This window comes from Pseudophryne corroboree, chromosome 8 (assembly GCF_028390025.1).
Source record: "Pseudophryne corroboree isolate aPseCor3 chromosome 8, aPseCor3.hap2, whole genome shotgun sequence".
NCBI lineage: Eukaryota > Metazoa > Chordata > Amphibia > Anura > Myobatrachidae > Pseudophryne > Pseudophryne corroboree.
In genome coordinates, this window is record NC_086451.1 from 340,652,919 (window position 1) to 340,679,621 (window position 26,703).

General features: G+C 46.6%; 1 protein-coding gene across 1 annotated transcript in view; it reads right to left on the bottom strand.

The window, feature by feature from the left end:
* Positions 1-26,703, bottom strand: part of HTATSF1 (HIV-1 Tat specific factor 1) — a 164,499-nt gene that overhangs the window by 4,150 nt on the left and 133,646 nt on the right. The window contains exons 7-8 of the mRNA XM_063937436.1: positions 13,815-13,904; positions 13,047-13,184 (exon numbers count right to left, since the gene is read on the bottom strand). Of these exons, the coding sequence (XP_063793506.1) occupies positions 13,047-13,184; positions 13,815-13,904 (228 nt within the window). The remainder of the gene's footprint in view (positions 1-13,046; positions 13,185-13,814; positions 13,905-26,703) is intronic.

Genomic DNA, 26,703 nt, shown 5'->3' on the forward strand with positions numbered 1-26,703 from the left:
CGAAGCAGTGAAAAGTGTGGAGGAGTGAGCCAGTGGAGAAGTTGCCCATGTCAACCAATCAGCTGCTCCGTATAATTTTAGAGTATGCAAATTATAAAATGTTACTCCAATGCGGATTGGTTGCCAAGGGCAAATTCTCCACCGGCTCACTTCTCCAAACTTTTCACTGCTTCGTGAATAGACCCCAGTAAGCCTTGTGGCACGAGTTGTTCACAAAAAAACTCTGTCACTGTACAAAACCATAGAAACTACTAACAAAATAGCACAGACTATAGCTAGATGGACTCTTTACAGCCAACTGAGTTCTACAGCACAAGGCCACACACAAACTCAAGCAGATGGAACGTCACCCACCAGACAAACCGTGGTAATGTTGGCACCTCTACATACAGACTTTTTATTTATTTTTCTATTTTAAAAATTAACAGATTAGGCTAAGGAAATTCATATTAGAGTCAACACTAATCTTATTCTACAATCCTATGCAGCCCTCATTTATCTTTGATAACAGAATCAAAATAAGGCTTTGAGTAACATGAAGGACACAATTAGTAGGTTATTACGAGTGAGCATGTGTATAATTAATGATGACAAGGCACAATAGACAGAACAACTTCACCGAGTGTATAACGCAGAGCTGTAAATCTGCTGTGCTACATGACAGCAGGTCATTACTTAGAATGGCAGTGTTCATAGTTATTTCTGTTCTGCTCACTTGTGACAGGATTTTCTGCAGAATACGGAATACAATTCTAGGAAGTATAATTGTAAATGTGTTGAAGGACTTTGCAGGAGGGCAGCGTTAAATAAAGACTAAAACAGCAACAGTATGACAGTAAATGTCTTGCATACTGACCACTAAAGTAGCTTTTATACTGTATATCAAGCATAGAGAAGAGCTGAGAACACCTATAATTTTATAGAACGTACTTGATAAATGCTACCTTAAAGCTGATTGGTTGGTATGCTCCACTTCTCCACTGCTTGATTCATTAATCCCATAGTTACACAAGTCCAGCACGATAGAATACTTGTGCCATAATGAACATATTATTCTGACTAAGACTACATGCAGATTACAAATCAACAATAAGTATTGAAGTTGTATAAAAATAAGAATTTACTCACCGGTAATTCTATTTCTCGTAGTCCGTAGTGGATGCTGGGACTCCGTAAGGACCATGGGGAATAGCGGCTCCGCAGGAGACTGGGCACAACTAAAAGAAAGCTTTAGACTAACTGGTGTGCACTGGCTCCTCCCACTATGACCCTCCTCCAGACTTCAGTTAGGATACTGTGCCCGGAAGAGCTGACACAATAAGGAAGGATTTTGAATCCCGGGTAAGACTCATACCAGCCACACCAATCACACCGTATAACTCGTGATACAATACCCAGTTAACAGTATGATAACAACTGAGCCTCTCAACAGATGGCTCAACAATAACCCTTTAGTTAAACAATAACTACATACAAGTATTGCAGACAATCAGCACTTGGGATGGGCGCCCAGCATCCACTACGGACTACGAGAAATAGAATTACCGGTGAGTAAATTCTTATTTTCTCTGACGTCCTAAGTGGATGCTGGGACTCCGTAAGGACCATGGGGATTATACCAAAGCTCCCAAACGGGCGGGAGAGTGCGGATGACTCTGCAGCACCGAATGGGCAAACTCTAGGTCCTCCTCAGCCAGGGTGTCAAACTTGTAGAATTTAGCAAATGTGTTTGACCCCGACCAAGTAGCTGCTCGGCAAAGTTGTAGAGCCGAGACCCCTCGGGCAGCCGCCCAAGAAGAGCCCACCTTCCTCGTGGAATGGGCTTTCACTGATTTAGGATGCGGCAGTCCAGCCGCAGAATGTGCAAGCTGAATCGTACTACGGATCCAGCGAGCAATAGTCTGCTTTGAAGCAGGTGCACCCAACTTGTTGGGCGCATACAGGATAAATAGCGAGTCAGTCTTTCTGACTCCAGCTGTCCTGGAAACATAAATTTTCAGGGCCCTGACTACATCCAACAACTTGGAAGCCTCCAAATCTTTAGTAGCCGCAGGCACCACGATAGGTTGGTTCAGATGAAAGGCTGATACCACCTTAGGGAGAAATTGGGGACTAATCCTCAATTCTGCCCTATCCATATGGAAAATCAGATAAGGGCTTTTACATGACAAAGCCGCCAAATCTGATACACGCCTGGCCGAAGCCAAGGCCAACAACATGACCACTTTCCACGTGAGATACTTCAATTCCACGGTTTTAAGTGGCTCAAACCAATGTGACTTTAGGAAATCCAACACCACGTTGAGATCCCAAGGTGCCACTGGAGGCACAAAAGGGGGCTGAATATGCAGCACTCCCTTAACAAAAGTTTGAACTTCAGGTAGTGAAGCCAGTTCTCTCTGGAAGAAAAACGATAGAGCCGAAATCTGGACCTTAATGGAACCCAATTTTAGGCCCATAGTCACCGCTGACTGTAGGAAGTGCAGGAAACGGCCCAGCTGAAATTCCTCCGTTGGGGCCTTCCTGGCCTCACACCACGCAACATATTTTCGCCATATTCAGTGATAATGGTTTGCGGTTACTTCTTTCCTAGCTTTAATCAGCGTAGGAATGACTTCCTCCGGAATGCCCTTTTCCTTCAGGATCCGGTGTTCAACCGCCATGCCGTCAAACGCAGCCGCGGTAAGTCTTGGAACAGACAGGGCCCCTGCTGCAGCAGGTCCTGTCTGAGCGGCAGAGGCCATGGGTCCTCTGAGATCATTTCTTGAAGTTCCGGGTACCAAGCTCTTCTTGGCCAATCCGGAACAATGAGTATAGTTCTTACTCCTCTTCTCCTTATTATCCTCAGTACCTTTGGTATGAGAGGAAGAGGAGGGAACACATAAACCGACCGGTACACCCACGGTGTCACTAGAGCGTCCACAACTATCGCCTGCGGGTCTCTTGACCTGGCGCAATATCTTTCTAGCTTTTTGTTTAGGCGGGACGCCATCATGTCCACCTGTGGCCTTTCCCAACGGTTTACAATCAGTTGGAAGACTTCTGGGTGAAGTCCCCACTCTCCCGGGTGGAGGTCGTGCCTGCTGAGGAAGTCCACTCCCGGAATGAACACTGCTGACAGTGCTAACACGTGATTTTCCGCCCATCGGAGAATCCTTGTGGCTTCTGCCATCGCCGTCCTGCTTCTCGAGCCGCCCTGTCGGTTTACATGGGCGACCGCCGTGATGTTGTCTGACTGGATCAGCACCGGCTGGTTTTGAAGCAGGGGTTTTGCCTGACTTAGGGCATTGTAAATGGCCCTCAGTTCCAGAATATTTATGTGTAGGGAAGTCTCCTGACTTGACCATAGTCCTTGGAAGTTTCTTCCCTGTGTGACTGCCCCCCAGCCTCGAAGGCTGGCATCCGTGGTCACCAGGACCCAGTCCTGTATGCCGAATCTGCGGCCCTCTTGAAGATGAGCACTCTGCAGCCACCACAGCAGAGACACCCTGGTCCTTGGAGACAGGGTTATCAGCCGATGCATCTGAAGATGCGATCCGGACCACTTGTCCAACAGGTCCCACTGAAAGGTTTTTGCATGGAACCTGCCAAATGGAATTGCTTCGTAAGAAGCTACCATCTTTCCCAGGATCCGCGTGCAGTGATGCACCGACACCTGTTTTGGTTTTAGGAGGCCTCTGACTAGAGATGACAGCTCCTTGGCCTTCTCCTCCGGGAGAAACACTTTTTTCTGTTCTGTGTCCAGAACCATCCCCAGGAACAGTAGACGTGTCGTAGGGACCAGCTGTGACTTTGGAATATTTAGAATCCAGCCGTGCTGTTGTAGCACCTCCCGAGATAGTGCTACCCCGACCAACAACTGCTCCCTGGACCTCGCCTTTATCAGGAGATCGTCCAAGTACGGGATAATTAAAACTCCCTTCTTTTGAAGGAGTATCATAATTTCGGCCATTACCTTGGTAAAGACCCTCGGAGCCGTGGATAGACCGAACGGCAACGTCTGGAATTGGTAATGACAATCCTGTACCACAAATCTGAGGTACTCCTGGTGAGGATGGTAAATGGGGACATGCAGCTAAGCATCCTTGATGTCCAGTGATACCATGTAATCCCCCTCGTCCAGGCTTGCAATAACCGCCCTGAGCGATTCCATCTTGAACTTGAATTTTATTATATATGTGTTCAAGGATTTCAAATTTAAAATGGGTCTCACCGAACCGTCCGGTTTTGGTACCACAAACATTGTGGAATAGTAACCCCGTCCTTGTTGAAGTAGGGGCACCTTTACTATCACCTGCTGAGAATACAGCTTGTGAATTGCCTCTATCACCGCCTCCCTGCCTGAGGGAGTTGTTGGCAAGGCAGATTTGAGGAAACGGCGGGGGGGAGACGTCTCGAATTCCAGCTTGTACCCCTGAGATACTACTTGAAAGATCCAGGGATCCACCCGTTAGCGAGACCACTGATCGCTGAAATTTTTGAGACGGGCCCCCACCGTACCTGGCTCCGCCTGTGGAGCCCCAGCGTCATGCTGTGGACTTAGAGGAAGCGGGGGAGGACTTTTGCTCCTGGGAACTGGCTGTATGCTGCAGCTTTTTCCCTCTACCTCTGCCTCTGGGCAGAAAGGACGCGCCTTTAACCCGCTTGCCCTTATTGGGCCGAAAGGACTGTACCTGATAATACGGTGCTTTCTTTGGCTGTGAGGGAACATGGGGTAAAAAATAAGATTTTACTTACCGATAAATCTATTTCTCATAGTCCGTAGTGGATGCTGGGGACTCCGTCAGGACCATGGGGAATAGCGGCTCCGCAGGAGACAGGGCACAAAAGCAAGCTTTTAGGATCACATGGTGTGTACTGGCTCCTCCCCCTATGACCCTCCTCCAAGCCTCAGTTAGGTACTGTGCCCGGACGAGCGTACACAATAAGGAAGGATCTTGAATCCCGGGAAAGACTCATACCAGCCACACCAATCACACCGTACAACTTGTGATTTGAACCCAGTTAACAGTATGATAACAATGAAGTAGCCTCTAAAAAAAATGGCTCACAACAATAATAACCCGATTTTTTTGTAACAATAACTATGTACAAGTAATGCAGACAATCCGCACTTGGGATGGGCGCCCAGCATCCACTACGGACTATGAGAAATAGATTTATCGGTAAGTAAAATCTTATTTTCTCTAACGTCCTAGTGGATGCTGGGGACTCCGTCAGGACCATGGGGATTATACCAAAGCTCCCAAACGGGCGGGAGAGTGCGGATGACTCTGCAGCACCGAATGAGAGAACTCCAGGTCCTCCTCAGCCAGGGTATCAAATTTGTAGAATTTAGCAAACGTGTTTGCCCCTGACCAAGTAGCTGCTCGGCAAAGTTGTAAAGCCGAGACCCCTCGGGCAGCCGCCCAAGATGAGCCCACCTTCCTTGTGGAATGGGCATTTACAGATTTTGGCTGTGGCAGGCCTGCCACAGAATGTGCAAGCTGAATTGTACTACAAAACCAACGAGCAATAGTCTGCTTAGAAGCAGGAGCACCCAGCTTTTTGGGTGCCTACAATATAAACAGCAAGTCAGACTTTCTGACTCCAGCCGTCCTGGAATTTATATATATTATATATTATATATATATATATATATATATATATATATATATATATATATTTTCAGGGCCCTGACAACGTCTAGCAACTTGGAGTCCTCCAAGTCCCTAGTAGCCGCAGGCACCACAATAGGTTGTTTCAGGTGAAACGCTGACACCACCTTAGGAAGAAACTGGGGACGAGTCCGCAGTTCTGCCCTGTCCGAATGGAAAATCAAATATGGGCTTTTGTAAGACAAAGCCGCCAATTTTGACAATCGCCTGGCCGAGGCCAGGGCCAACAGCATGGTCACTTTCCATGTGAGATATTTCAAATCCACAGATTTGAGTGGTTCAAACCAATATGATTTGAGGAATCCCAACACTACGTTGAGATTCCACGGTGCCACTGGAGGCACACAAGGGTTGTATATGCAATACTCCCTTGACAAACGTCTGGACTTCAGGAACTGAAGACAATTCTTTCTGGAAGAAAATCTATAGGGCCGAAACTTGAACCTTAATGGACCCCAATTTGAGGCTCATAGACACTCCTGTTTGCAGGAAGTGCAGAAATCGACCTAGTTGAAATTTTTTCGTGGGGCCCTCCTGGCCTCACCCACGCAACATATTTTTACCACATGTGGTGATAACGTTGTGCGGTCACCTCCTTCCTGGCTTTGACCAGGGTAGGTATGACCTCTTCCGGAATGCCTTTTCCCTTAGGATCCGGCGTTCAAACCGCCATGCCGTCAAACGCAGTCGCGGTAAGTCTTGGAACAGACAAGGTCCCTGCTGGAGCAGGTCCTTTCTTAAAGGCCGATGCCACGGTTCCTCTTGGAACAGACATGGTACTTGCTGAAAGCAAATCCCTTCTTAGCTCCCGAGGCCATTAGTCCTCTGTGAGCATCTCTTGAAGTTCCGGTTACCAAGTCCCTCTTGGCCAATCCGGAGCCACGAGTATAGTTCTTACTCCTCTATGTCTTATAATTCTCAATACCTTGGTTATGAGAAGCAGAGAAGGGAACACATACACCGACTGTTACACCCACGGTGTTACCAGGACGTCCACAGCTATCGCCTGAAGGTCTCGTGACCTGGCGCAATACCTGTCCCATTTTTTTGTTCGGGCGGGACGCCATCATGTCCACCTTTGGTCTTTCCCAATGGTTCACAATCATGCGGAAAACTTCCCGATGAAGTTCCCACTCTCCCGGGTGGAGGTCGTGCCTGCTGAGGAAGTCTGCTTCCCAGTCGTCCACTCCCGGAATGAACACTGCTGACAGTGCTATCACATGATTTTCCGCCTAGCGAAAAATCCTTGCAGTTTTGCCACTGCCCTCCTGCTTCTTGTGCCGCCCTTTCTGTTTACGTGGGCGACTGCCGTGATGTTATCCCACTGGATCAATACCGGCTGACCTTGAAGCAGAGGTCTTGCTAAGCTTAGAGCATTATAAATTTGCTCTTAGCTCCAGTATATTTATGTGGAGAGAATTCTCCAGACTTGATCACACTCCTTGTGTGACTGCTCCCCAGCCTCTCAGGCTGGCCTCCGTGGTCACGAGCATCCAATCCTGAATGCCGAATCTGCGGCCCTCTAGAAGATGAGCACTCTGTAATCACCACAGGAGAGACACCCTTGTCCTTGGATATAGGGTTATCCGCTGATGCATCTGAAGATGCGATCCGGACCATTTGTCCAGCAGATCCCACTGAAGAGTTCTTGCGTGAAATCTGCCGAATGGAAGCGCTTCGTAATAAGCCACCATTTTTACCAGGACTCTTGTGCAATGATGCACTGACACTTTTCCTGGTTTTAGGAGGATCCCGATTAGCTCGGATAACTCCCTGGCTTTCTCCTCTGGGAGAAACACCTTTTCCTGGACTGTGTCCAGAATCATCCCTAGGACCAGCAGACGTGTCGTCGGAACAACTGCGGTTTTGGAATATTTAGAATCCACCCGTGCTGTCGTAGAACTACTTGAGATAGTGCTACTCCGACCTCCAACTGTTCTCTGGACCTTGTTCTTATCAGGAGGTCGTCCATTTTCTTTGAAGACGAATCCTCCTTTCGGTCATTACCTTGGTAAGGACCCGGGGTGCCTTGGACAATCCAACGGCATCGTCTTGAAACTGATAGTGACAGTTCTGTACCACGAACCTGAGGTACCCTTGGTGAGAAAAGGCAAATTTTGGGACATGGAGGTAAGCATCCCTGATGTCCCGGGACACCATATAGTCCCCTTGTTCTTTGCTATCACTGCTCTGAGTGACTCCATCTGGATTTGAACCCTTGTAAGTGTTCAAATTTTTCAGATTTAGAATAGGTCTCACCTAGCCTTCAGTACCACCATATAGTGTGGAGTAATACCCCTTTCCTTGTTGTCGGAGGGGTAAATTTATTATCACCTGCTGGGAATACAGCTTGTGAATTGTTTTCAATACTGCCTCCCTGTCGGAGGGAGACATTGGTACAGCAGACTACAGGAACCTGCGAGGCGGGAAACCTCTCGACATTCCAATCTGTACCCCTTGGATACTACTTGTAGGATCCAGGGGTCCTGTACGGTCCCAGCGTCATGCTGAGAACTTGGTAGAAGCGGTGGAGGGCTTCTGTTCCTGGGAATGGGCTGCCTGCTGCAGTCTTCTTCCCTTTCCTCTATCCCTGGGCAGATATGACTCTTATAGGGACGAAAGGACTGAGGCTGAAAAGACGGTGTCTTTTTCTGCAGAGATGTGACTTAGGGTAAAAAACGGTGGATTTTCCAGCAGTTGCCCTGGCCACCAGGTCCCATGGAACGACCCCAAATAACTCCTCCCCTTTATACGGCAATACATCTTTGTGCCGTTTGGAATCTGCATCACCTGACCACTGTCGTGTCCATAAACATCTTCTTGCAGATATGGACATCGCATTTACTCTTGATGCCAGAGTGCAAATATCCCTCTGCGCATCTCGCATATATAGAAATGCATCCTTTAAATGCTCTATAGTCAATAAAATATCAATATTTTTAGTCAGGGAATCCGACCAAGCCACCTCAGCTCTGCACATCCAGGCTGAGGCGATCGCTGGTCGCAGTATAACACCAGCATGTGTGTGTATACTTTTTAGGATATTTTTCAGCCTCCTATCAGCTGGCTCCTTAAGTACGGCCCTATCCGTAGATGGTACCGCCACTTGTTCTGATAAGCGTGTGAGCGCCTTATCCACCCTGAGGGGTGTTTCCCACCGCGCCTTAACTTCTGGCGGGAAAGGGTATACCGCCAATAATTTTCTATCGGGGGAAACCCACGCATCATCACACACTTCATTTAATTTATCTGATTCAGGAAAAACTACAGGTAGTTTTTTCACCTCACACATAATACCCTTTTTTGTGGTACTTGGAGTATCAGAAATATGTAACACCTCCTTCATTGCCCTTAACGTGTGGCCCTAAAAGAAAATACGTTTGTTTCTTCACCGTCGACACTGAAATCAGTGTCCGTGTCTGGGTCTGTGTCGACCGACTGAGGTAAATGGGCATTTTACAGCCCCTGACGGTGTTTGAGACGCCTGGACAGATACTAATTTGTTCGCCGGCCCTCTCATGTCGTCAACCGGCTTGCAGCGTGTTGACATTGTCACGTAATTTCCATAAATAAGCCATCCATTCCGGTGTCGACTCCCTAGAGAGTGACATCACCATTACAGGCAATTTGCTCCGCCTCCTCACCAATATTTTCCTCATACATGTCGACACACACGTACCGACATACAGCACACACATAGGGAATGCTCTGATAGAGGACAGGACCCACTAGCCCTTTGGGGAGACAGAGGGAGAGTTTGCCAGCACACACCAAAACGCTATAATTATCCAGGGACAACCTTTATATAAGTGTTCCTCCCTTATAGCATTTTAATATATATACATATCGCCAAATCAGTGCCCCCCCTCTCTGTTTTAACCCTGTTTCTGTAGTGCAGTGCAGGGGAGAGCATGGGAGCCTTCCCACCAGCCTTTCTGTGAGGGAAAATGGCGCTGTGTGCTGAGGAGAATAGGCCCCGCCCCCTTTTCGGCGGGCTTCTTCTCCGGAGTTTTAGATATCTGGCAGGGGTTAAATACATCCATATAGCCTCAAGGGCTATATGTGATGTATTTTTCGCCATACAGGTATTATACATTGCTGCCCAGGGCGCCCCCCCCCCCAGCGCCCTGCACCCTCCGTGACCGCTGTGTGAAGTGTGCTGACAACAATGGCGCACAGCTGCAGTGCTGTGCGCTACCTGATGAAGACTGAGAGTCTTCTGCCGCCTGGTTCCGGACCTCTTCATCTTCAGCGTCTGCAAGGGGGGTCGGCGGCGCGGCTCCGGGACGAACCCCAGGGCGAGCCCTGTGTTCCGACTCCCTCTGGAGCTATGTCCAGTAGCCTAAGAATCCAATCCATCCTGCACGCAGGTGAGTTGAAAATCTCTCCCCTAAGTCCCTCGATGCAGTGAGCCTGTTGCCAGCAGGACTCACTGAAAATAAAGAACCTAAAAACTTTTTCTAAGTAACTCTTTAAGAGAGCCACCTAGATTGCACCCTTCTCGGCCGGGCACAAAAACCTAACTGAGGCTTGGAGGAGGGTCATAGGGGGAGGAGCCAGTACACACCATGTGATCCTAAAAGCTTGCTTTTGTGCCCTGTCTCCTGCGGAGCCGCTATTCCCCATGGTCCTGACGGAGTCCCCAGCATCCACTAGGACGTTAGAGAAATGTAGACTTCCCAGCTGTTGCTGTGGAAACGAGGTCCGAGAGACCATCCCCGAACAACTCCTCACCCTTATAAGGCAAAACTTCCATGTGCCTTTTAGAATCTGCATCTCCTGTCCACTGCCGAGTCCATAACCCTCTCCTGGCAGAAATGGACATTGCACTTATTTTAGATGCCAGCCGGCAAATATCCCTCTGTGCATCCCTCATGTATAAGAGTGCGTCTTTAATATGCTCTACGGTTAGCAATATAGTGTCCCTGTCTAGGGTATCAATATTTTCCGACAGGGAATCTGACCACGCAGCTGCAGCACTGCACATCCATGCTGAAGCAATAGCTGGTCTCAGTATAACACCTGTGTGTGTATATACAGACTTCAGGATAGCCTCCTGCTTTCTATCAGCAGGTTCCTTCAGGGCGGCCGTATCCGGAGACGGTAGTGCCACCTTCTTTGACAATCGTGTGAGCGCTTTATCCACCCTAGGGGATGTTTCCCAACGTGACCTATCCTCTGGCGGGAAAGGGTACGCCATTAGTAACCTCTTAGAAATTACCAGTTTCTTATCGGGGGAAGCCCACGCTTCTTCACACACTTCATTTAATTCCTCAGATGGAGGAAAAACAACTGGTAGTTTTTTCTCTCCAAACATAATACCCTTTTTTGTGGTACCTGGGGTAACATCAGAAATATGCAACACATTTTTCATTGCCTCAATCATATAACGTGTGGCCCTATTGGAAGTTACATTAGTCTCATCGTCGTCGACACTGGAGTCAGTATCCGTGTCGACATCTGTGTCTGCCATCTGAGGTAGCGGGAGTTTTAGAGCCCCTGATGGCTTTTGAGACGCCTGGGCAGGCACAGGCTTAGAAGCCGGCTGTCCCATATTTGGTATGTCGTCAAACCTTTTATGCAAGGAGTCGACACGGTCGCGTAATTCCTTCCATAGAACCATCCACTCAGGTGTCGACCCCGCAGGGGGTGACATCACATTTATCGGCACTTGCTCCGCCTCCACAAAAGCCTCCTCATCAAACATGTCGACACAGCCGTACCGACACACCGCATACACACAGGGAATGCTCTGACAGAGGACAGGACCCCACAAAGCCCTTTGGGGAGACAGAGAGAGAGTATGCCAGCACACACCAGAGCGCTATATAACACAGGGATCCCACTATAAATGAGTGTTTTTTCCCTTATAGCTGCTTATATTATATATACTGCGCCTAAATTTAGTGCCCCCCCTCTCTTTTTTTACCCTTATGTAGCTTGACACTGCAGGGGAGAGCCAGGGAGCGTCCTTCCTGCGGAGCTGTGAGGGAAAAATGGCGCCAGTGTGCTGAGGGAGATAGCCCCGCCCCTTTTCCGGCGGACTTCTCCCGCTTTTTCTGGAATTCTGGCAGGGGTATTTTTACACCTATATAGCCTTCCTGACTATATATGGTGTAGATTTGCCAGCCAAGGTGTATTATATTGCCCTCAGGGCGCCCCCCCCCCCAGCGCCCTGCACCCATCAGTGACCGGAGTGTGAGGTGTGCATGAGGAGCAATGGCGCACAGCTGCAGTGCTGTGCGCTACCTTGTTGAAGACAGAAGTCTTCTGCCGCCGATTTTCCGGAACACTTCTTGCTTCTGGCTCTGTAAGGGGGCCGGCGGCGCGGCTCCGGGACCGAACGATCGAGGTCGGGTCCTGTGTTCGATCCCTCTGGAGCTAATGGTGTCCAGTAGCCTAAGAAGCCCAAGCTGCCTCCAGTCAGGTAGGTTCGCTTCTTCTCCCCTTAGTCCCTCGCTGCAGTGAGTCTGTTGCCAGCAGATCTCACTGTAAAATAAAAAACCTAAAATATACTTTCTTTCTAGGAGCTCAGGAGAGCCCCTAGTGTGCATCCAGCTCAGCCGGGCACAAGATTCTAACTGAAGTCTGGAGGAGGGTCATAGTGGGAGGAGCCAGTGCACACCAGTTAGTCTAAAGCTTTCTTTTAGTTGTGCCCAGTCTCCTGCGGAGCCGCTATTCCCCATGGTCCTTACGGAGTCCCAGCATCCACTTAGGACGTCAGAGAAATAACATTTTTCAATTGTCTATAAAATTGAAAGTAAAGTATGCATAAAGTCCCATTTAGTAAAAAGGGAAACTATAGAAGCTACGGAATGACATTTACAGAAGATAAGTAACATCTGCAACTAAGGCACCGCTGGGCTCACACTGTAAACTCCTCCACTTCAAGCACTGAAAATCTGAGGTCCCAAGCATAGTATAGATACAATCCTCAATCAGCAATGGAGACACAACACTTCATGTTATCCTTGTTTCCTCTCATTGAAATCCAGCAGTGGAAATTCTGGCAACTATACTGAGCAACCCAACCTGTCTGTGAGCATCTCCTTCACTTAAACTAAACAAGCTTATTTTATGTTGACCCACAGATAGTTGTTTGGTAGCACATTACATTATTATACACACGTACTCCTGGTGTGCGTTTGGAAAATGACACGCTCTTATTTCATTCTTGATGACAGTGATACCTAACTTAATTAAACGTAAACTTAAAGTAATTAAAATATAAGCAGTACACAATCAAAAGGACATGCAACTTTTCCTCATCTTTATGGCTGCACTACGCATGTTATTGAACATGCAGTCAGGCCCTTGTTTGGTTCATGCGACTAACCAGACTGGAGAATACATGCAAGCTGTAATGTCAGCACTGGAGCTCTACAATACCTGATAATCTGTTACACCGTCCCATGCTTCCACAGCGAGCTGGCGACCACCAAACCACCTCCCATTTAGAGCCAGTATGCAGGCGTCGCTTTCATCCGCCTCTTTAAAGGATACGGATGCGACTCCATCTGGATGCCGCTAAAACAGAACAACAAAATAAAAATTTAAAAGCTAGACAAGTCATACAACAGTATTCACAGAGGCAATACACCGAATGTCAGATATACTGATACTACAGATGATATTAGTAAAGCATTAAGGAGATATTTATACTGAATACTTAGGGATTATGAAAAGGCCTTCAGTTTCTACAACCCAGCCTCAAAGAATTTAAGGGAAACAAACAAACACCAGACAATACTGTATACCTGCTGCCACATTCAAAATACAATTATAAAAAGGTAAAAAAAAGTTGCAACAAATTCTACTGCATCTAAATAAAAACAAAACAAAAAATGAATCTGAAAATTGTTTGATCGACTACTGAATAATGAACAATGTATCTAAAAGACAATTTCACATTGAATTAACTTTGTATTTGTAAAGCGCTTACACCCTACGGGCCATTTCTCAGACAGAAAGCCACATTGGCTGCTTTTATTACTTTAGGGGCAGCCGAAGAGCTCTCTGGTCATGCCCTCCCCTGCAGGGTAAACAGTTTCTAATGCTGCTGAATGAAATGTTTTAGTTGCCCTTTACAAGGTGAAAAATATTCTCTATTTGTTAGAAAAAAAATACAGATCTCTGCTTACATCGCTAGTTACCTACATCAAATATAAGCACTTTCTTCACTTGCCCAAATTTCTCACATTCTGACCGAAGATCTTCCCGAATTTCATTCAGTACAAGTGGATCCTCCTGCAACAGCAAAGCACAGACCTCAATTCACAGGGCAACCAATGTACCATCAGATTATATAACCATCTGCATACACAACCGTAATTGTCACCAACATGTAATTGTAGATTCGCGTGTTTAGTTTAGTTATCATGCCAAGTGCCTGCTAGCAATAGTGTGATGTAAGTAATTCAAGTAAGGGTCCAACGATTCATTTAAATATAATAAAATATATATTTTTTAAATGGTGTAAATTGGAATTGGCCCTTTGATGTAAAAAATACCCCACAATTATTTATTTATTACCACCTATTTATATAGAGCACACATATTCTGCAGCACTTTATAGAGAATATTTGGCCATTCACTTCAGTCCCTGCCCCAGTGGAGCTCACACACTATATACCCCACCACATGTACACACACACACACACACACTCGCTCCTGACAGTTATGGCCATGGTGGGAATCAAATGAATGACCTATCAAACGCATGACCTCAGTGCTGTGGGCAGTAATGCGAACCATTAAAAAGTCAGAGCTGCAATGTAGAACATACATATATCTATATGTAATAGAGCAGAGTTACATCTAAAAATGTGAAAACTACACCAGAGAGAAAAAAGTTGTTCACTATTTGTTTCCAAGGAAAATAACATACAACTTCAATTAAATATTTCTTTGGTTGCAAACATAATTTTTATACGGGAAAGCATGTGCGTGCGTATATGTATGTATGTATGTATGTATGTATGTGTGTGTGTGTGTATATAAATTAAAGTACAAACGGTTGTCTAAAAAGCTATTTTTAACACTGTGTGACAGTAAATTTGTCTAAAAGCAACAGACATACCTTACAGAAAAATGTGTTACACCCATTTATAGGATATATAAAAATATTAACTTTTTGTTTTATTTTACTGTGCCTCAATTCCTTATTGCTGTGACAGACAAGTCTGCTAGTAGCATTATAAACTTACATGCCCAGTTTCCTCAGGTCCATGAATATGCCTGGTCACTTCCACCACACAATGATGATATCATACAGCAAAGTAACAGTATATATACAGATGCATAAATACCTGCAGATGGATAATAAACTAAACATGTTCATTATACTATATTTTACCTGGTGCTCTCACCCATAATGGTTTTATTACAATTCACTCCTTAGGCAAACATGCCTGGTCACTTCCACCACACAATTATAATATTATACAGCACAGTAACAGTATATATACAAATGCATACATAGCTGCAGCTGAATAATAAACTAAACATATTCGTTATATTATTTTTCACCTAGTGTTCTCATCCAATGGTTCTATATACAGTTCACTCCTCAGGCAACTAAACCAACTAGTCAGGATAGAGGGAAAGATGAATGCAGCAATGTAGAGAGACATCCTGGATGAAAACCTGCTCCAGAGCGCTCTTGACCTCAGACTGGGGTGACAGTTCATCTTTCAGCAGGACAACGACCCTAAGCACACAGCCAAGATATCAAAGGAGTGGCTTCAGGACAACTCTGTGAATGTCCTCGAGTGGCCCAGACTTGAATCCGATTGAACATCTCTGGAGAGATTTGAAAATGGCTGTGCACCGACGCTTCCCATCCAACCTGATGGAGCTTGAGAGGTGCTGCAAAGAGGAATAGGCGAAACGGCCTAAAGATAGGTGAGCTAAGCTTGAGGCATCATATTCAAAAAGACTTGAGGCTGTAATTGCTGCCAAAGGTGTGATAATGTCGATATTATCTTAAACCATAAAGCTATACCTTTAAACACACCTTTGCCATGGAGCCGCTACGGCCGCTAAATTTAATATGCACTTTATGTACCTTTTACGCTATTTGCGTAACGAGTCCCGTACCGTGTACGGACTCTGCGTATAAACGCCGCGCTGGGGGTACTGAGTACACGCAGCGCGTACACACTCAATTAATACACCTTAAACCTTCGTAGTAATGCAATGCAATGATATTACACTTCACACCTTATGCAGCAAAGCACTGCAATGATGCAGCGCTGACGGTACAAAGTACCCGCAGCGCGTACACACCTTATTAATACACTTTTGAACCTTATACAGTTAGTAAATGTAATACACTTTAAACCCTAGCAGGGAAAAGAGGACACAACTCCGATTTGTAGTTAATCACTGGGTTCCGACACCACATAGTAATATATCTGAAAGGGGGTTTAACAATACTAATTATGCACTTCAATACAACAGAGTAAATGGCTACAGTCAATGTACATACGTGACAATATTCGCATGCGCTTCCTGGTCCAGTCCTCCGCTAATCAGGTAGATAGCGTTGAGAGTCTTCTGACCGGCCAGGCAGCAACAGGCTTTTTATACAATACTTCCAAAAGCAATACAATGGATACTGTAATCCCTTTGTCCATTGGACACAGGGATGCATCTTTACAGTACAGGAGAGGTCATAGGTTGATTTGAAAAGGTGGGCGATGTCTTTCTCAACTGCTCTTGTGGGTGGTCTCCTCTGGATTCCCGCCGCATACATAATCTACAGTAAATACAGTTTATATCTATATTCTGCTTCTGCACATAACTATCCACAGGAACATGCGATCTTCCGCAAACCAACACCGGAATGTTACCCTTAAAATACCCTACAGCTGGATACAAGACACCACCTTATAACCTTAGTCTGTCCCCTCCTACCATGCAAAGGTGAATCCCTTTGTTCTGAAATCATTTAAACTGTTGATACTTGCTGATGTGGTGCATGTGGACTATGTGTACAATGTGCACTATTTGGATTAAATATGTAATGTTTTGATAGCCCTCCATGCGTTCACAAACTCCGCCGTAAATACCCATACCACGCGCAGGACCGCGGGAGCGACCATACGCAAATTGCGGATATGTGCATGCACGGCGGAACAAGTGCACGCGCAGTGGGCATGTGTGTGTATTTTATACATGCTGCGTGTTCTGTAATATTTTTCGACTTTGACAGTCCACCCTTTGGCAGTCAACAATAACTGCCACTATCTAAACACTAAACAGAAAAATATCAATACAATATCTACAGACGATTGGATGGTAGGAGGAGAGATGTAGGCGGGAAATGTATGACCTAGTGGGATAGTATAAAGCATGTATGTATGAATCCATGTCTGAGGGGCATGCATCATCGTGCCGTACATGTTCTAGATAAGCTTTGAGGTATTGCGAAGTATACATTAAATCCTTCTTATCCCGTATTAAGGGTCTGTAAGTGGGCCAACAAACACTACCGAGATCTTTTCGGCTTTTTGTTCCAACAAATGGGGTGCACATTTAGTTGATGATACATGGAGGGGGAACATATGTGAGTGCTAGTTTATGTGGATATCACCTGTCGACTATGTGTGTCACTAACTGAAGGTTGTAGAAATGAAGATAAGACACATATCTAAAATACATTCACATAATTTTCATTTTCATTCTTGGGTAGGATCGATGTCTTTTCCGTCGGTGTATCTGGGCAGAGGGGGAGACAAAGGAAAAACGGGTGAAAGAAACAGGCCATGGAATTCATTTGCAATCCTTATCATAACACTGTCTCTATGGATGGGTCGTAAATTAAATCTGCTGCTGTAACAATGCCCCCGCTCCTTAAACTCATCAATTTTGTGCCGTGCTTGCGCCGCATCAGAATTCGAATATACCTAAATATCAAACCAATAATTATGACGACTCCCAGGATACAAAGGAGAAACTTTCCTACACTCATAATAACATTTTGAGCCCACTCTCCTAATCCTGAGAACCAATTTCTTGGGTTCAACCATGAGACCCAGCCGGTCAGCTCATTACCCACAGCGGTCAGGGTGAGGTTGTGTCTCCTCCGGAACTCCCACTTCAACTGCAATATATCATCCATCTTTTGATCGATAATCTCTGTGGGGTAGTCAGTGCTGTTTGTAATATACGTGCAGCACTTCACACCATATTGAGTTGCCAAAGTGACACAGTACCCACCCGTCATGGCTGTGATATAATTGAGGACCATCCTATGCTGGATCAGTTCTGTCTTGTCAGCTTGCAACTCCCTACCCGTATACCTGAAGGTGTCGTCATACATCTCAGTGATATTATCTATCAAGTTCGCTAGCGCATGGATATACCTATAATTTATAATTCCTCTGGCAGTACGGGTGATGTCTAATGCGAGAAGGAATTGAATACCGGTGGATTCGTGGATCAAATCAGAGGCTGCGTGCTCTGTCCTATCTATAAGGTGTCTCTTAACGATGTGTTCATAGTGAGTATGAGTATAAGGAGCCTGAGCACTGCGGTGAACGTCTTTCATCTTATCATGGGTTATGGTCTTGACCTCTGGCAACACTCTTCCAACATAACACAATACCTCTGAGTTCGGGGCAAGCCACTTATACGCCTTCCTCCCACATATGAAATAGGCATCATCGGGGAGAACATATGGGACAGAATATGACATTACCATATTACAAACTTTCCAAGTGAAAAACCCAATCCCTAGTTCTCCCATCTGCTCAGTACAGGTATCAGGCTGGATGATATGAGCACAGTACCCTGGTGATGCTTCTCCAACACACATGGTCTTGCTTCCACGAGTATACCTATACCGAAAATACCTTCCACTGTTGGCTATTTTGCGTACAAGTTCAGAGTCTATGGGTATCCTATCAGCTCTATGCGAAAAGGCCATGGTCTGGTTATTCCATGTCACCTCCCAATTTCCTGGTTTTCGGTAATTGGAAATGTTGAAACACAGTAAGGATCTATCTACATGATACTGGTGGAGCTTCAAACTAGGGGGCCTAGAAATATAAAATGTCTTGTCCACCGGTCTCCCACCCCGTAATTCGAGTACCTCATCTATTGCTAAAGGGTACGGTACTAATCCTAACTTGCTCTGACCTTGAGGTACTTGTGAGCACACCCAGCATTCTGTCTGGTTTAAGACCTTACCCACTAGTGAGTGGTAATCACTCAATGGATGACGGTCCATGTTGATATTAAGGCTGGACTGACATCTCTGGATGCACCCATCCTCAACTATGTTCTCACAATTCCTACAAATGCAATTTTCCTCAGCCAATAACCCTTCACAGTGCCTCCGAGCTCCCTGACTACCAGATCGATTTCTGATACTCGCCTTTGCTCGAGTGATGTGTTGCTCTTGGAATTCTACAAATCCATCCTCGCCATCAGAACCTATTCCAGATCCCTTCTCGACCTCTCTGGGACTCTCACCGAAACAGACTGTTCTGGTCAACAACAGGATTAACAGGAAAACATGGAACGCAGTCTCTTGGGGGAAGTCCATCTTGTTAAGGGAAGAGAAAGGAAACAAGAAGGGGGAGAAAGGGAAGAAGAGAAGGAGGGTAGTGGGAGATGGAGAAAATAAAAAAAAGAAAATCTGGTGCGACAACCGCCTCTGGTCTTGTTGTTCTCTGCGCTCAGGTGCCGTCTCAACAGTCCTGCCTCTCAACCTTCCCGGAACACACACTCCAGTGATACGATGTTCTCTACACTCTGCTCTTTGTCACGGGTTCTCTCTGGGTCAGCGACCTTCTTACAGTGGGACGAGTGGACCCAAGTCTCTCTTTCGGCAACCTTTAATGCTGTCGTGCTGGTTAGTAAGACTTGGTATGGTCCTTCCCACCTGTCAATGAGGCAACCTGAGCGTAGAAAATTTCGAATCATTACATAATCCCCAGGTTCAATGTCATGACAATTACTGTTTGGCAGGTCAGGAATCACCAGCTTTAGATTTCTGTTTTGATTCCTCAGCTGCTGGCTCATCTTAACCAAATATTTTTCTCTATCGTCCTAGTGGATGCTGGGGTTCCTGAAAGGACCATGGGGGGAATAGCGGCTCCCCAGGAGACAGGGCACAAAAAGTAAAGCTTTAGGATCAGGTGGTGTGCACTGGCTCCTCCCCCTATGACCCTCATCCAAGCCTCAGTTAGATTTTTGTGCCCGGCCGAGAAGGGTGCAATCTAGGTGGCTCTCCTAAAGAGCTGCTTAGAAAAGTTTAGCTTAGGTTTTTTATTTTACAGTGAGTCCTGCTGGCAACAGGATCACTGCAACGAGGGACTTAGGGGAGAAGAAGTGAACTCACCTGCGTGCAGGATGGATTGGCTTCTTTGGCTACTGGACATTAGCTCCAGAGGGACGATCACAGGTACAGCCTGGATGGTCACCGGAGCCTCGCCGCCGGCCCCCTTGCAGATGCTGAAACGAGAAGAGGTCCAGAATCGGCGGCAGAAGACTCCTCAGTCTTCTTAAGGTAGCGCACAGCACTGCAGCTGTGCGCCATTTCCTCTCAGCACACTTCACACGGCAGTCACTGAGGGTGCAGGGCGCTGGGAGGGGGGCGCCCTGGGAGGCAAATGAAAACCTTTTTTGGCTAAAAATACCTCACATATAGCCTCCGGGGGCTATATGGAGATATTTAACCCCTGCCAGAATCCATTAAAGAGCGGGAGACGAGCCCGCCGAAAAAGGGGCGGGGCCTATCTCCTCAGCACACAGCGCCATTTTCCCTCACAGAAAGGCTGGAGGGAAGGCTCCCAGGCTCTCCCCTGCACTGCACTACAGAAACAGGGTTAAAACAGAGAGGGGGGGGCACTAATTTGGCGTTAGAAATATATAAAAGATGCTATAAGGGAAAACACTTATATAAGGTTGTCCCTATATAATTATAGCGTTTTTGGTGTGTGCTGGCAAACTCTCCCTCTGTCTCTCCAAAGGGCTAGTGGGTCCTGTCCTCTATCAGAGCATTCCCTGTGTGTGTGCTGTGTGTCGGTACGTGTGTGTCGACATGTATGAGGACGATGTTGGTGAGGAGGCGGAGCAATTGCCTGTAATGGTGATGTCACTCTCTAGGGAGTCGACACCGGAATGGATGGCTTATTTAGGGAATTACGTGATAATGTCAACACGCTGCAAGGTCGGTTGACGACATGAGACGGCCGACAAACAATTAGTACCGGTCCAGACGTCTCAGAAACACCGTCAGGGGTTTTAAAACGCCCGTTTACTTTAGTCGGTCGACACAGACACAGACACTGAATCCAGTGTCGACGGTGAATAAACAAACGTATTCCTTATTAGGGCCACACGTTAAGGGCAATGAAGGAGGTGTTACATATTTCTGATACTACAAGTACCACAAAAGAGGGTATTATGTGGGATGTGACAAAACTACCGTAGTTTTTCCTGAATCAGATAAATTAAATGAAGTGTGTGATGATGCGTGGGTTCCCCCCGATAGAAAATTATGGGCGGTATACCCTTTCCCGCCAGAAGTTAGGGCGCGTTGGGAAACACCCCTTAGGGTGGATAAGGCGCTCACACGCTTATCAAAACAAGTGGCGGTACCGTCTATAGATAGGGCCGTCCTCAAGGAGCCAGCTGACAGGAGGCTGGAAAATATCATAAAAAGTATTTACACACATACTGGTGTTATACTGCGACCAGCGATCGCCTCAGCCTGGATGTGCAGAGCTGGGGTGGCTTGGTCGGATTCCCTGACTAAAAATATTGATACCCTTGACAGGGACAGTATTTTATTGACTATAGAGCATTTAAAGGATGCATTTTCTATATATGCGAGATGCACAGAGGGATATTTGCACTCTGGCATCAAGAGTAAGTGCGATGTCCATATCTGCCAGAAGATGTTTATGGACACGACAGTGGTCAGGTGATGCAGATTCCAAACGGCACAAAGGTGTATTGCCGTATAAAGGAAGAGGAGTTATTTGGGGTCGGTCCATCGGACCTGGTGGCCACGGCAACTGCTGGAAAATCCACCGTTTTTACCCTAAGTCACATCTCTGCAGAAAAAGACACCGTCTTTTCAGCCTCAGTCCTTTCGTCCCTATAAGAGTCATATCTGCCCAGGGATAGAGGAAAGGGAAGAAGACTGCAGCAGGCAGCCCATTCCCAGGAACAGAAGCGTTCCACCGCTTCTGCCAAGCTCTCAGCATGACGCTGGGACCGTACAGGACCCCTGGATCCTACATGTAGTATCCCAGGGATACAGATTGGAATGTCGAGACGTTTCCCCTTCGCAGGCTCCTGAAGTCTGGTTTACCAAGTTCTCCCTCCGACAAGGAGGCAGTATGGGAAACAATTCACAAGCTGTATTCCCAGCAGGTGATAATCAAATTACCCCTCCTACAACAAGAAAAGGGGTATTATTCCACATTATATTGTGGTACTGAAGCCAGAAGGCTAGGTGAGACCTATTCTAAATCTAAAAAAATGTGAACACTTACAAAGGTTCAAATCAAGATGGAGTCACTCAGAGCAGTGATAACGAACCAGGAAGAAGGGGACTATATAGTGTCCCGAGACATCAGGGATGCTTACCTCCATGTCCAAAATTTGCCCTTCTCACTAAGGGTACCTCAGGTTCGTGGTACAGAACTGTCACTATCAGTTTCAGACGCTGCCGTTTGGATTGTCCACGGCACCCCGGGTCTTTACCAAGGTAATGGCCGAAATGATGATTCTTCTTCGAAGAAAAGGCGTCTTAATTATCCCTTACTTGGACGATCTCCTGATAAGGGCAAAGTCCAGGGAACAGTTGGAGGTCGGAGTAGCACTATCTCGGATACTGCTACAACAGCACGGGTGGATTCTAAATATTCCAAAATCGCAGCTGATCCCGACGACAAGTCTGCTGTGCCTAGGGATGATTCTGGACACAGTCCAGAAAAAGGTGTTTCTCCCGGAAGAGAAAGCCAGGGAGTTATCCGAGCTAGTCAGGAACCTCCTAAAATCAGTGCATCATTGCACAAGGGTCCTGGTAAAGATGGTGACTTCCTACGAAGCAATTCCATTCGGCAGATTTCACGCAAGAATTTTTCAGTGGGATCTGCTGGACAAATGGTCCGGATCGCATCTTCAGATGCATCAGCGGATAACCCTATATCCAAGGACAAGGGTGTCTCTCCTGTGGTGGTTACAGAGTGCTCATCTTCTAGAGGGCCGCAGATTCGGCATTCAGGATTGGATGCTGGTGACCACGGAGGCCAGCCCGAGAGGCTGGGGAGCAGTCACACAAGGAAAAAATTTCCAGGGAGTGTGATCAAGTCTGGAGACTTTTCTCCACATAAATATACTAGAGCTAAGGGTGAATTTATAATACTCTAAGCTTAGCAAGACCTCTGCTTCAAGGTCAGCCGGTATTGATCCAGTGGGAAAAACATCACGGCAGTCGCCCACGTAAATAGACAGGGCGGCACAAGAAGCAGGAGGGCAATGGCAAAAACTGCAAGGACTTTTCGCTGGGCGGAAAATCATGTGATAGCACTGTCAGCAGTGTTTCATTCCGGGAATGGAAACTGGGAAGCAGACTTCCTCAGCAGGCACGACCTCCACCCGGCAGAGTGGAAACTTCATCGGGAAGTTTTCCACATGATTGTAAACCGTTGGGAAATACCAAAGGTGGACATGATGGCGTCCCGTCTGAACAAAAAACGGGACAGGTATTGCGCCAGGTTAAGAGACCCTCAGGCAATAGCTGTGGACGTTCTGGTAACACCATGGATGTACCAGTCGGTGTATGTGTTCCATCCTCTGCTTCTCATACCTAAGGTACTGAGACTTATAAGACGTAGAGGAGTAAGAACTATACTCATGGCTCCGGATTGGCCAAGAAGGACTTGGTACCCGGAACTTCAAGAGATGCTCACAGAGGACTTATGGCCTCTGCCGCTAAGAAGGGACTTGTTTCAGCAAGTACCATGTCTGTTCCAAGACTTACCGCAGCTGCGTTTGACGGCATGGCGGTGGAACGCCGGATCCTAAGGGAAAAAGGCATTCCGGAAGAGGTCATTCCTACCCTGGTCAAAGCCAGAAAGGAGGTGACCGCACAACATTATCACCACATGTGGCAAAAATATGTTGCGTGGTGTGAGGCCAGAAAGGCCCCACGAAGAAATTTCAACTCGGTCGATTCCTGCATTTCCTGCAAACAGGAGTGTCTATGGGCCTCAAATTGGGGTCCATTAAGGTTCAAATTTCGGCCCTGTCGATTTTCTTCCAGAAAGAAGTGGCTTCAGTTCCTGAAGTCCAGAAGTTTGTCAAGGGAGTATTGCATATACAACCCCCTTTTGTGCCTCCAGTGGCACTGTGGGATCTCAACGTAGTTCTGGGATTCCTCAAATCACATTGGTTTAAAACCAGTCAAATCTGTGGATTTGAAGCATCTCACATGAAAAGTGACCATGCTCTTGGCCCTGGCCTGGACCAGGCGAGTGTCAAATTGGTGGTTTTTTTCTCAAAAAAGCCCATATCTGGTTGTCCATTTGGACAGGGCAGAGCTGCGGACTCGTCCCCAGTTCTCTCCCTAAGGTGGTGTCAGTGTTTCACCTGAACCAGCTTATTTTGGTGCCTTGCGCCTACTAGGGACTTGGAGGACTCCAGGTTGCTAGATGTTGTCAGGGCCCTGTAAATATAGGTTCCAGGACGGCTGGAGTCAGGAAAACTGACTTGCTGTTATCCTGTATGCACCCAACAAACTGGGTGCTCTTGCTTCTAAGCAGACTATTGCTAGTTGGATGTGTAATACAATTCAGCTTGCACATTCTGTGGCAGGCCTGCCACAGCCAAAATATGTAAATGCCCATTCCACAATGAAGGTGGGCTTATCTTGGGCGGCTGCCCGAGGGGTCTCGGCTTTACGACTTTGCCGAGCGGCTATTTAGTCAGGGGCAAACACGTTGGTAAAATCCTACAAATTTGATACCCTGGCTAAGGAGGACCTGGAGTTCTCTCATTCGGTGCTGCAGAGTCATCCGCACTCTCCCGCCCGTTTTGGGAGCTTTGGTATTATCCCCATGGTCCTTTCAGGAACCCCAGCATCCACTAGGACGATAGAGAAAATAAGAATTTACTTACCGATAATTCTATTTCTCGGAGTCCGTAGTGGATGCTGGGCGCCCATCCCAAGTGCGGATTATCTGCAATACTTGTACATAGTTACAAAAATCGGGTTATTATTGTTGTGAGCCATCTTTTCAGAGGCTCCGCTGTTATCATACTGTTAACTGGGTTCAGATCACAGGTTGTACAGTGTGATTGGTGTGGCTGGTATGAGTCTTACCCGGGATTCAAAATCCTTCCTTATTGTGTACGCTCGTCCGGGCACAGTATCCTAACTGAGGCTTGGAGGAGGGTCATAGGGGGAGGAGCCAGTGCACACCACCTGATCCTAAAGCTTTACTTTTTGTGCCCTGTCTCCTGGGGAGCCGCTATTCCCCCCATGGTCCTTTCAGGAACCCCAGCATCCACTACGGACTCCGAGAAATAGAATTATCGGTAAGTAAATTCTTATTTACAGTCACTTTGTTATTGCATTTCAAATAATCCTGGGGGTCTATCATTAAATAGGGTTGTCGACCAAAAAGAATCTCAAAGGGTGATAGGTTAAGTGGGGACCTGGGAGTGGTTCTGATGCTGTACAATACTAGTGGCAAAGCTTCTGGCCACAACAATCCAGTTTCAGCCATCACTTTGCTCAGCTTATTCTTTATAGTGCTGTTTACTCTCTCCACCTTCGCACTCGCCTGTGGGCGGTACGGAGTATGCAGCTTGCTATTAATTCCCATCAGTTTGCACATAACCTGAAAGACTTCACCTGTAAAATGGGTACCCCTATCGCTTTCAATTATTCTAGGGATACCATACCTACACACAAATTCCTGCACAATTTTCTTTGCAGTGAACGTAGCAGTATTTGTGGCAGCAGGGAACGCTTCTACCCAATTGGAAAACACATCAATACAGACTAACACATTTTAAATTCCTACAGGGTGGTAACTGTATGAAATCAATTTGTATTACCTGAAAAGGGCAGTCTGTCGGAGGGATATGGGATGGTTCTGTTGGTATTGACTTTCCAATATTTTTCCTCAAGCAAGTAAGACATGTCATTGCTCTCTTACCCGCATGAGAAGAGAATCCTGGCGCACACCAGTAGGCTCTCACCAGCCTACACATACCCTCTTTACCCAGATGAGTCAGACCGTGTGCCGCCTCAGCTAAGCTTGGAAGATATGCTCTGGGGGCCACTGGCTTACCCTGTCCACCTGTCCAGAGTCCTGAGGACTCCTGGCCATACCCCTTTGACCTCCAGACCGCCTTTTCCTGTGGAGAACACAAATTTTGCATTTCAATTAATTTTTGTGTGTTGATTGTGTTGAATGTCATCAGTGATGTGATATCTGTTTGTATGGGGGTGCTGGCTGCTGATTTAGCAGCTTCGTCTGCCCGGCTGTTACCAAGTGAGATTGGGTCTTGGTTGTAAGTGTGTGCTTTGCACTTGATAACAGCCACTCTGTCTGGTTTTTGTATCGCTGTTAGAAGTCTTTTTATGTGGGATGCATGCGCTACAGGTGTGCCAGCTGCCGTCATGAAATTTCTGAGGCGCCATAGGGCCCCGAAATCATGCACTACTCCAAAGGCATACCTAGAATCTTTGTATATATTGGCTGACTTACCCTTGGCCAATTCACACGCTCTGGATAGGGCGACCAGCTCAGCAACTTGTGCTGAGTGCGGTGGGCCCAGGGGTTCAGCTTCTATGATACCTCTGTCATCTACGACTGCGTATCCAGTACACAGGTCTCCCGAGTCCATCTGTCTGTGGCAACTACAGTCAGTGTAAAAAAGTAAAATCTACGCCTTCCAATGGGTTGTCACTAATGTCGGGTCTTGCAGTGAAAGTCTGGTTCAGGTATTCCATACAATCATGCGTGTCAGTGTCTGCACTAAATCCTCCTTCACCATCATTCTCATCCTC